At 54.8% G+C, this 12065-nt stretch overlaps 1 protein-coding gene across 1 annotated transcript; it reads left to right on the forward strand.

The window, feature by feature from the left end:
- Nucleotides 1-1190: 1190 nt before the first annotated feature.
- TTC5 (tetratricopeptide repeat domain 5) lies at nucleotides 1191-11255 on the forward strand. Its single transcript, XM_054053101.1, has 10 exons — nucleotides 1191-1724; nucleotides 1955-2084; nucleotides 3249-3349; nucleotides 4833-5049; nucleotides 6351-6442; nucleotides 6684-6740; nucleotides 7775-7918; nucleotides 8724-8893; nucleotides 9653-9797; nucleotides 10728-11255. The coding sequence occupies exons 1-10, from the start codon at nucleotides 1680-1682 to the stop codon at nucleotides 10848-10850; spliced, it is 1224 nt and encodes a 407-aa protein (XP_053909076.1). The 5' UTR covers nucleotides 1191-1679; the 3' UTR covers nucleotides 10851-11255.
- The last annotated feature ends 810 nt before the right edge of the window (nucleotides 11256-12065 follow it).

Raw genomic sequence — 12065 nt, forward strand, 5'->3', positions numbered from 1 at the left:
AAAAGGGGAATAAAAGAAGGAAAAGGCAAAAAATGGAGCATAAAGGGGGGAATTGGGTTAAAATGCAAAGAAAGGCTTTAAAAAAACGGGGAATAAAGGGCAAATTGGGTTAAAAAGGAGTGAATTTAAAGGGAGGAAAAAAAGAAGGGAATGGGTTAAAAATCCCGAAAGTGGGTTTAAATAAGGGGGAAAAGTTTAAAAATGGGAATAAAAGTTTAATGAGGGAATAAAGAGTTGAATAAAGGAATAAAATGGGGAATAAAAGAGCCAAAATGGGTCAAAAGGGAGAATAAAAGCGGAAAAAAGCAGTTTTAAAAGGAGGAAAAATGGTAGAAATGGGATAAAATGGGGAATAAAGGGGAAATTTGGGTTTAAAAAGGGGAAATTTGGGTTAAAAAGGGGGAATTTGGGTTAAAAGGGAAAATTTGGGTTAAAAAGGGAGAAATTTGGGTTAAAAGGGGGGGAATTTGGGTTAAAAGGGGGAATTTGGGTTAAAAGGGAAAATTTGGGGTAAAGGGGAAATTTGGGTTAAGGGGAATTTGGGTTAAAAGGGGGAAATTTGGGTTAAAAGGGGGAATTTGGGTTAAAAAGGGGGAAATTTGGGTTAAAGGGGGGAATTTGGGTTAAAAAGGGGGAAATTTGGGTTAAAAGGGGAAATTTGGGTTAAAAAGGGGGAAATTTGGGTTTAAAAAGGGGAAATTTGGTTTAAAAAGGGAGAAATTTGGCTTAAAAGGGAGAAATTTGGGTTAAAAAGGGGGAAATTTGGGTTAAAAAGGGAAAATTTGGGTTAAAAAGGGAAATTTGGGTTAAAAGGGGAAATTTGGGTTAAAAAGGGGAAATTTGGGTTAAAAGGGGAAATTTGGGTTAAAAGGGAAAATTTGGGGTAAAAGGGGGAAATTTGGGTTAAAAGGGGGAATTTGGGTTAAAAGGGAGAAAATTGGGTTAAAAAGGGGAAAATTTGGGTTAAAAAGGGGGAAATTTGGGTTAAAAAGGAAAATTTGGGTTAAGGGGGAAATTTGGGTTAAAAAGGGGGAAATTTGGGTTAAAAGGGAAAATTTGGGTTTAAAAGGGGAAAATTTGGGTTAAAAAGGGGGAAATTTGAGTTAAAAGGGGGAAATTTGGGTTAAAAGGGGAAATTTGGGTTAAAAAGGGAGAAATTTGGGTTCAAAAGGGGAAAATTTGGGTTTAGAAGGGGAAATTTGGGTTAAAAAAGGGGAAAATGGGTTAAAAAAGGGAAAATGGCTTCAAGAGGAGTCAAAAAATGAGTTGAAAAGTAACTGAAGGGGGAAATGGGTCCAAAAATAGCGCAAATTGATAAATAAAAGGGGGGAAATTGGGTCCAAAAAGGGGGAAAATGGGTCCAAAGTACTTAAAAGGTTCAAAAAAAGGCGGGAAAGGAGGAGAAAAAGGCGGGAAAAGCTCTTTGCGTAGAGTGCGCATGCGCAAAGCTACGTTAAGGCGATCCCTATGGGTTCGCTGCGCTATTGGCGTAGCGCTGCGCTGATGGCGAAGAACCCCCTTTTGGGTGTTGCCCTCTACGCACGCGCAAAGCCCCATAAAAGGCACTGTCCGCTGCACCGCTGCGCAATTGGCGTAGCGGCACGCCTTTTTCCCCCCTTAGCGCTCGCTACGCCGTTGGCGTAGCGGCATCGGCGCATGCGCAGAGCGCTCTCCGGGCAATGGCGGCGCCGGCGGAGCCTGAGGAGGCGCTGAGGCGGCTCGAGGTGAAACCCTAAAAACGCCTCTTTTCACCCCAAAACCCTCTGCCCCCCCCAACCCCGCAAGAGCCCCAAAACCGCCTCTTTTCACCCCAAAACTCCCCGTTCCCCCCATCCCTCTGTTTTCCCCCCCGTCCCCCCCCCCAACCCTTAAGGCCCCCAAAATGCCTGTTTTTACCCCCAAAATCTCGCCTTCCCCCCCCCATGCCCCAAACCGCCTCTTTTCGCCCCAAAAGGAGCTGCTCACGGAGCTCTTCCGCTTCCGGGATGGACTTCCCGCCCCCAAAGAGAGCGGAAGTGAGGCCGGAAGTGACGCGTTGGAGGAGGAGATGGAGAAGACTCTGAAGTTGATGGAGGAGGTGGAAGGTAGAGAGGGGCGGGGCCTGGAGGGGCCCATAGAGCCCATAGGACCAATAGGGGCCAATAGAGCCCATCGAGACCAATAGGGACCCATAGAGCCCACAGAGATCTATAGAGCCCTAGAGACCCATAGAGACCCATAGGATCAATAGGGACCAATAGAGTCCATAGAGACCAATAGAGACCAATAGGGACCCATAGGGACCAACAGAGACCAATAGGGACCAATAGAGCCCATAGAGACCCATAGAGACCAATAGGGACCAATAGAGCCCATAGGGAGCAATAGAGGTCATAGGGACCAATAGAAGCCAATGGGAACCAATGGAACCAATATGGATCAATGGTGCCAACAGTGACCCACAGTTACCCCATAGAGACCCATAGAGCCCGTAGTGATCCATAGAGACTATAGAGCCCCGTAGAGACCAATAGAGCCCATAGAGAGCCCATAGGAACCAATGGAACCAATAGGGGCCAATACGGATCAATGGGGGCCAAGAGGGACCCAGAGCCGCCCCATAGAGACCCCATAGAGACCCCATAGAGACCCATAGAGAGCCCATAGAGAGCCCATAGAGACTCATAGAGCCTATAGAGACCCATAGAGACCCTGTAGAGACCCCATAGAGACCCCATAGAGCCCCATAGAGACCCCATAGAGACATATAGAGACCCATAGAGACCCATAGAGACCCCATAGAGCCTATAGAGACCCATAGAGACTTCATAGAGCCCATAGAGACCCATAGAGACCTCATAGAGCCCATAGAGACCTCATAGAGCCCCATAGAGACCCCATAGAGGCTCATAGAGACCCATAGAGCCCATAGAGAACCCATAGAGACCCATAGAGACTCCATAGACACCCATAGAACCCATAGGAACACATGGAGATCCATGGATCTTCCCTACCCCATAGCGACCTCCTGCTCCATAGAGGCCTATAGGGCCCCATAGAGCCCCACAGAGCCCCATAGAGCCCATAGAGACCCATAGAGACCCCATAGAGACCTATAGAGCCCATAGAGAGCCCATAGAGACCCATAGAGATGGATGGATCCTCCCCACCCCATAGCGCCTTCCTCCTCCATAGGGCCTCATAGAGACTCCAAGCCCCCTATAGCCGCCCCATAGCGCCCCATAGCGCCCCATAAGTCCTCGTTTCAGTGTCCCCACAGGGGTCGAGCGAGGGCTTTGGTGCTTCGGGCTCGAGCTCTGGCGTTTGCGAAGCTGGAGCTTCGCGTGCCGAAGAAGCTTTGAGCCGAGCGGTAAAAACTGGAACCCGGCGTTTGGCTTCGGCCTGGAATCGTCTCGGAGAGCAAACGGTGGCAGCGAGGGGACCTGACGGGAGCCAGGGCTTGTTTCGCCGGAGCCCTGAGCGCACGTGAGGGGGGGGTCTAAGGGGGGATTCGGGGGGATATAGGGGGGGATTTGGGGGGTTTAAAGGGGGGATTTGGTGGGTCTATAGGGGGAGATATGGGGGTTTAAGGAGGGGGATTTGGGGGTCTAAGGGGGAGATATGGGGGTGTTAAGGGGGCTTTTGGGGGTCTAACGGGGGAGATATGGGGTCTAAGGAGGGGATATGGGGTCTACGGGGGAGATTTGGGGGGTCTAAGGGGGAGATATGTGGGTTGAAGGGGGGGATTTGGGGGTCTAAAAGGGTCTAAGGGGGAGATATGGGGGTTTAAGGGGGGATTTGGGGGTCTAAGGGGGAGATATGGGGTCTAAGGGGGAGATATGGGGGATTAAGGGGGGGATATGGGGGTTTAGGGGGGGATTTGGGGGTCTGAGGGGGAGATTTGGGGGTGTAAGGGGGGATATGGGTCTCTATGGGCTCTATATGTGCCTGTGTGGCGTATGGGTCTTTATGGTCTCTATGGGTCTCTATGGGTCTCTGTGGGTCTCTATGGGTCTCTATGGGTCTCTGTGGGTCTCTATGGGTCTCTATGGGTCTCTGTGGGTCTCTATGGGGTCTCTGTGGGCTCTATGGGGGCTCTATGGGCTCTATTGGTCTCTATGGGGTCTCTATGGGGTCTCTGTGGGGTCTCTATGGGTCTCTGTGGGGCTCTATGGGGGCTCTATGGGGCTCTATGGGGTCTCTATGGGTTCCTATGGGGTCTTTATGGGCTCTATGGGTCTCTATGGGTCTCTATAGGTCTCTATGGGGTCTCTATGGGGTCTCTATGGATCTCTATGGGTCTCTGTGGGGTCTCTATGGGTCTCTGTGGGGCTCTATGGGGCTCTATGGGTTTCTATGGGTCTTTATGGGCTCTATGGGTCTCCATAGGTCTCTGTGGGGTCTCTATGGGTCTCTATGGGGTCTCTATGGTCTCTATGGATCTCTATGGGTCTCTATGGGGTCTCTATGGTCTCTATGGATCTCTATGGGTCTCTATGGGGTCTCTATGGTCTCTATGGATCTCTATGGGTCTCTATGGGGTCTCTATGGTCTCTATGGGTCTCTATGGGTCTCTATGGGTCTGTATGGGGTCTCTATGGTCTCTATGGGTCTCTATGGGTCTGTATGGGGGCTCTATGGGTCTCTATGGGTCTCCGTGGGGTCTCTGTGGGGTCTCTATGGTCTCTATGGATCTCTGTGGGGTCTCTATGGGTCTCTATGGGTCTCTATGGGTCCCTTTTGGTTCCATTGGTTCCCATTGGTTTCTATTGGGTTCAGTGGGTCCCATTGGGTCTCTATGGGCTCTATGTATCCCTATGGGCTCTATGGTCCCTATGGGTCCCTATGGTCCCTATGGGTCCCTATGGTCCCTATGGGTCCCTGTGGGCTCTATGGGTCGCCGTGGGTCACGGTGGCTCACGGTACAGGGCGAGGACGCCGAGGCGCACCGCCTGCTCTCCATGGCTCTCCGAGCCGGCGCTACGGGCGCTGAGCCGGGGCCGTTACGCGAGAGCCTGGCCCAGGCCGAGGCCGCCGTGCGCTGTGACCCCACCGACGGGCGCTCCTGGTGTGAGTGGGGCAGAGATGTGGGGCTGGGGGGGACAGATGTGGGGCTGGGGAGGAGAGATGTGGGGCTGGGAGGGAGAGATGGGGGTCTAGGGAGGGTATATAGGGGTCTGGGAGGGTATATGGGGGTCTGGGGTGATATATGGGGGCCTGGGAGGGAGATATGTGGGTCTGTGGGGGAGATATGGGCTCTGTGGGGGAGATATGGGCTCTATGGGTCACTTTGGATCCCTATGGGTCGCTGTGGGTCTCTGTGGGTCTCTATGGGGCGGCTCTGGGTCCCTCTTGGCCCCCGTTGATTCCTATTGGTTCCATTGAGACCCATTGGAACCCATTGGGGTCTATGGGTCCCTGTGAGATCTATGGGGCTCTATGGGTTGCTGTGGGCTCTATGGGCTCTGTGGGGCTCTATGGGGTCTCTATGGGGCTCTATGGGTCACAATGGGTCCCTATGGGATCTGTGGGGCTCTATGGGTCGCTCTGGGCTCTATGGAGCCCTATGAGATCTATGGGGCTCTATGGGTCACTATGAGCTTTGTGGACTCTGTGGGGCTCTATGGGTTTCTATGGGTTCTGTGGGTCTCTATGGGGCTCTATGGGTCTCTATGGGATCTCTATGGGGCTCTATGGGTCTCTATGGGCTCTGTGGGTCTCTATGGGGTCTCTATGGGTCTCTGTGGGCTTTATGGGTCTCTATGGGGTCTCTATGGGGTCTCTATGGAGCTCTATGGGTCTCTGTGGGTCTCTATGGGCTCTATGGGTCCCTGTGGGTCTCTATGGGGTCTCTATGGGGTCTCTATGGGTCTCTATGGGCTCTATGGGGTCTCTATGGGTCTCTATGGGTCTCTATGGGTCTCTATGGGCTCTATGGGGTCTCTATGGGTCTCTATGGGTCTCTGTGGGTCTCTGTGGGTCTCTATGGGTCTCTATGGGTCTCTGTGGGTCTCTGTGGGTCTCTGTAGTCTCTATGGGTCTCTATGGGGTCTTATGGGTCTCTATGGGTCTCTATGGGGTCTCTATGGTCTCTATGGGTCTCTATGGGGTCTCTATGGGTCTCTGTGGGTCTCTATGGGCTCTATGGGTCTCTGTGGGGTCTCTATGGGTCTCTGTGGGTCTCTATGGGGTCTCTATGGGTTTCTGTGGGTCTCTATGGGTCTCTATGGAGCTCTATGGGTCTCTGTGGGTCTTTATGGGCTCTGTGGGCTCTCTGGGGGTCTCTATGGGGTCTCTATGGGTCTCTATGGGGTCTCTATGGGTCTCTATGGGCTCTATGGGGCTCTATGGGTCGCTATGGGTCTCCCCAGACGTTCTCGGCAATGCCTACGTCGCTCTCTTCTTCGCCGTGGGGCAGAGCCCAGACCTGGCCCGGCGAGCGCTGGCCGCCTACGCGCAGGCCGTATGTGGGGCAGCCGTGGGGCGGAGGAGGGAGGGGGGCTGCTATGGGGCAGGGAGCTTGCTGTGGGGCTGGGGGGGGCGCTATGGGGCAGGGAGCTTGCTATGGGGCTGGGGGGAGCGCTATGGGGCAGGGAGCTTGCTATGGGGCTGGGGGGAGCGCTATGGGGCAGGGAGCTTGCTATGGGGATGCTATGGGGCAGGGCGGTTGCTATGGCAACGACTTCATCCTCCCCCAATCCCAGGAGCGTGTGGATCCAGAAGCTTCCAAGAATCCAGATCTGCACCTGAACCGCGCCACGGTGAGAATCTATGGGGCGCTGTGGGTCTCTATGGGGCGCTATGGGTCTCTATGGGTCTCTATGGGTCTCTATGGGGCGGCTGTGGGTCCCTATTGGCCCCCATTGATCCCTATTGGTGCCATTGGTTCCATTGGGTTCCATTGGCCTCTATTGGCCTCTATGGGTCCCTATGGGCTCTATTGGGCGCTATGGGTCCCTGTGGTCTCTATGGGGTCTCTATGGGTCTCTATGGGTCTCTATAGGTCCTTATGGGTCTCTATGGGGCAGCTGTGGGTCCCATTTGGCCCCCATTGATCCCTATTGCTTTCCATTGGGTCCCATTGGTACCATTGGGTTCAATTGGGTCTCATTGGTTTCTATTGGCTCTATGGGGTCCCTATGGGTCTCTATGGGGGTCTCTATGGGTCTCCATGGGGCTCTATGGGCTCTATGGTCTCTATGGGGTCTCTATGGGGCTCTATGGGTCTCTGTGGGGTCTCTGTGGGTCTCTATGGGTCTCTATGGTCTCTACGGGGCTCTGTGGGCTCTATGGGCCTCTATTGGGTCTATGGGCTCTATGGGGCTCTATGGGGTCTCTATGGGGTCTCTATGGGTCTCTATGGGGTCTCTGTGGGTCTCTGTGGGTCTCTATGGGTCTCTATGGGCTCTCTATGGGATCTCTATGGGTCTCTATGGGTCTCTATGGGGGCTCTATGGGTCTCTATGGGGTCTCTATGGGTTCTCTATGGGTTTCTATGGGGCGCTATGGGTCTCTATGGGTCCCTATGGGTCTCTATGGGTCCCTATGGGTTTCTATGGGTCTCTATGGGTCTCTATGGGACAGCTTTGGGTCCCTTTTCTCCCCCATTGATCCCTATTGGTCCCATTGATCTCTATGGGTCCCTATGTTTCCTATGGGTCTCTATGGATCCCTATTGGTCCCTATGGGCTCTATGGGTCCCTATGGGCTCTATTGGCACCTATGGGTCCCCGTGGGCTCTGTTGGCCCCTCTGGGTCCCTATGGGCTCCATATGGCCCCTCTGGTCCCCTATAGCTCCTGCAGTACGAGGAGCGCTGGGCGCAGGCGTTGGACGGCTTCGCGACGGCCTCGGCGCTGGCTCCGCAATGGCCGGAGCCGCGGAAACGCCGGGCACAGCTCCTCGACTTCCTGGGGCGTCTCTGCCAGGGGCTGCGGGCGGTGAGGCACTGGGGGGCACTGGGAGGGGACTGGGAGGCACTGGGAGGGGATTGGGAGGGACAGGGAGGGACTGGGAGGGGATTGGGAGGGACTGGGAGGCACTGGGGCTGTGGGTTACTATGGGCCCCTCTTGGCCCTCATTGATCCCTATTGGTTCTATTGGTTCCCATTGGCTTCTGTGGGGCTCTATGGGTCTGTATGGATCTCTGTGGGGTCTCTATGGGGTCTCTATGGGGTCTCTATGGGGTCTCTATGGGGTCTCTATGAGTCTCTAATGGGTCTCTATGGGCTCTGTGAGTCTCTATGTGTCTCTATGGGGTCTCTATGGGTCTCAATGGGTCTCTATGGATCTTTATGGGGTCTATGGGTCTCTATGGGGTCTCTATGGGGTCTCTATGGGTCTCTATGGGTCTCTATGGGGTCTCTATGGGTCTCTATGGGTCTCTATGGGGCTCTGTGGGGTCTCTATGGGCTCTATGGGGTCTCTATGGGTCTCTATGGGTCTCTATGGGGCTCTGTGGGGTCTCTATGGGCTCTATGGGGTCTCTATGGGGTCTCTATGGGCTCTATGGGGTCTCTATAAGGTCTCTATGGGGTCTCTATGGGTCTCTATATGGTCTCTATGGGTCTCAATGGGTCTCTATGGATCTTTATGGGGTCTCTATGGGACCCTATTGGCTCTATAGGTCTCTATGGTCTCTCTGATGGTCTCTATGGTAGTCTCTATGGTAGCCCTTCTGGTTCTCTATGGCCCCTGTGGTTCCTAGAGCGCCCCCTCTCTCTCTCTGTCTCTCTCCCCTCTCAGGTGTCCCCCCAGAGCCGCTCCCGCCGCCGTCGCCCCCCTCTGTCCCCCCCTCGCTGTCCCCCCGGTGCTGCTCTGTCCCCGCTGGCGGCTCTCCAGCCCGGCCCCAACGCTCGGCGCCTCCTCGGCGGACGCGTCCTCTTCTGCCTCCGCCCCGACGGCGGCGTCCCCGTGTGAGTATAAACCAGTACAAACCAGTACAAACCAGTATAAACCAGTATAAACCTCTCCCCGACCACACCAACCCTCTACCTCACTCCCAACACCCCCCAAATCCGCTCCCAGTGACCCCAATCCCCTCCCCGTCCCCCCTAATCCCCTCCCAGTCCCTCCCAGTGCCCCCAACCCCCTCCCAGTCCCTCCCAGTCCCCTCCCAGTTCCCCCTCCATTGAAGTCAATGGGGGCTGAAGTCATGCTCCCTCCATTGAAGTCAATGGGGGCTCAAGCCACGCCCCCTCCATTGAAGTCAATGGGGGCTGAAGCCACGCCCCCTCCATTGAAGTCAATGGGGGCTCAAGCCACGCCCCCTCAATTGAAGTCAATGGGGGCTGAAGTCATGCCTCCTCCATTGAAGTCAATGGGGGCTCAAGCCACGCCTCCTCCATTGAAGTCAATGGGGGCTCAAGCCACGCCCCCTCCATTGAAGTCAATGGGGGCTCAAGCCACGCCTCCTCCATTGGGGTTAATGGGGGCTGAAGCCACTGCCTCCCAGTCCCTCCCAGTCCCTCCCAGTCCCTCCCAGTCACCCCCAATCCCCTCCCAGTCCCTCCCAGTGCCTCCCAGTCCCCCCTAATCCCCTCCCAGTCCCTCCCAGTCACCCCCAATCCCCTCCCAGTCCCCTCCCAATCCCTCCCAGTCCCCCCTAATCCCCTCCCAGTCCCTCCCAGTCCCTCCCAGTTGCCTCCCAGTGCCTCCCAGTAGCTTTATCGCAGGGCTCTGGGGTTGATGGACGCTTCGGGTTCCGTCGCCGCCGTCACCGTTTACAACGCGGCTCCGAACTGGGGAGCGTCGATGGGCGACAGCATCGCCGTCACCGACCCCGTCCTGAGCCACCAGCACGTCCTGCACCAGGGACAGGTACTGGGAGGGACTGGGGGGGACTGGGAGGGACTGGGAGGGGATTGGGAAGGACTGGGAGGGACTGGGATGGGACTGGGAGGGACTGGGAGGGACTGGGAGGGGATTGGGAGGGACTGGGAGGGGATTAGGGGGGACTGGGAGGGGATTGGGAGGGACTGGGAGGGACTGGGAGGGACTGGGAGGGGATTAGGGGGGACTGGGAGGGACTGGGAGGGGATTAGGGGGGACTGGGAGGGGATTGGGAGGGACTGGGAGGGGATTGGGGGGACTGGGAGGGACTGGGAGAGACTGGGAAGGACTGGGAGGGGATTGGGGGGGGACTGGGAGGGGATTGGGAGGGACTGGGAGGGACTGGGAGGGGATTGGGGGGGACTGGGAGGGGATTGGGAGGGACTGGGAGGAACTGGGAGGGGATTGGGAGGGACTGGGAGGGGATTGGGAGGGACTGGGATGGGACTGGGAGGGACTGGGAGGGGACTGGGAAGGGACTGGGAGAGGATTGGGGGTGACTGGGAGGGGACTGGGAGGGACTGGGAGTGAACCTGGAGGGATTGGGATGGAACTGGGACTTACTGGGAGGCAACTGGGACATACTGGGAGGGACTGGGAGTGAACTGGGAGGAACTGGAAGGGCACTGGGACTTACTGGGAGGGACTGGGATGCACTGGGAGGGAGTGGGACTTACTGGGAGGCAACTGGGATGCACTGGGATGGAACTGGGACTTACTGGGAGGGCACTGGGAGGTACTGGGATGGAACTGGGAGGCACTGGGACTTACTGGGAGGGACTGGGAGGCAACTGGGGGGGTCCTGAATGGCCTTATATGGCTTCGTGGTGGCTCCTACTGGTCCATACTGGTCCATACTGGTCCATACTGGTCTATACTGGTCTATACTGGTTTATACTGGTCCGTACTGGTCCGCAGACGTTCTCCTTCGCCGCCGTCCGAGCGCCGTCGCCGCTGTCTCTGCTCCTCAACGGGCGCCGCCCGCCCCCCCCCGCCCTGGCGCCCCCCACCCTCGCCCTCTCCGCCCCCCCCGAGCCTTAATTAGCGCCAATTAACACTCATTAACCCTCATTAACCCTCATTAACCCTCATTAACCCTCATTAACGCTCATTAACGCTCATTAACGCCAATGAACCTTCGCCCCTTCCTCCCGGCGGCGCTCGAAGGGTTAAAAGCGGCGCCCGAAAGGGGTTCATTAGGGGTTAATGAAGCTAATTAGGGCTTAATGGAGCCAATTAGGGGTTAATGAAGGTAATTAGGGGTTAATGGAGCCAATTAGGGGTTAATGAAGGTAATTAGGGGTTAATTAGGGGCCCCGAAAGGGTTAATCGGTGGTTTCCAAGAGGTTCAAAAGGGGTCGTTGGGGACCACAAAGGGTTAATTAGTGGGAAGGGGGTTAATTAGGGCCACTGAAGGGGTTAATTAGGACCCAGAGGGGTTAATTAGGCGCCCAAAAGGGTTAATTAGGCCCCTGAAGGGGTTAATTAGGACCCAGAGGGGTTAATTAGGACCCAGAGGGGTTAATTAGGCGCCCAAAGGGGTTAATTAGGACCCTGAAGGGGTTAATTAGGCGCCTAAAGGGGTTAATTAGGCACCCAGAGGGGTTAATTAGGCACCTAAAGGGGTTAATTAGGACCCTGAAGGGGTTAATTAGATACCTAATGGGGTAATTAGTCACCCTGAGGGGGGTAATTACCTAATTAAAGGGGTAATTAGTCACCCTAAGGGGTTAATTAGTTACCTAAGGGGTTAATTAGTGTTACCTCAGGGCTAATTAACGACACTCAAGGGCTAATTAGCTTTCTGCAGCTAATTAATGCCGCTTCAGGGCTAATTATTGGACTAATTAAGCCATTCCAGGGGGAGTTAATTGGTTCGGACCTAATTAATGGCAGTAAAGGGTTAATTACCCCTCGCGATATTATCCCCGGGGTAATTAATTCTAATTAGGGGCTAATTAGCGGTAATAGAGGGCTGAGGAACAGTAATCAGTGCCGTTTAGCGGTCATTAAGTACCTTTCGGGTGGTAATTAGTGCTAATTAGTGGCGCTTTAGACCTAATTAACCCCCACCAGGGGTAATTAATGCTAATTAGAGCCTCATTAACGCCACTCGAGCTTTAATTGACTCCAATCGCCCTTCATTCCCCCCTTCCGCGGTGTTAATGAGGCCCTCTCGGGGTTAATTAACGCCTCCCAGGGCTTAATTAACCCTTCTCTGGTATTAATTAACCCCTTCTGAGGGGGTAATTAAAG

This window comes from Cuculus canorus, chromosome 39 (assembly GCF_017976375.1).
Source record: "Cuculus canorus isolate bCucCan1 chromosome 39, bCucCan1.pri, whole genome shotgun sequence".
Lineage (NCBI taxonomy): Eukaryota > Metazoa > Chordata > Aves > Cuculiformes > Cuculidae > Cuculus > Cuculus canorus.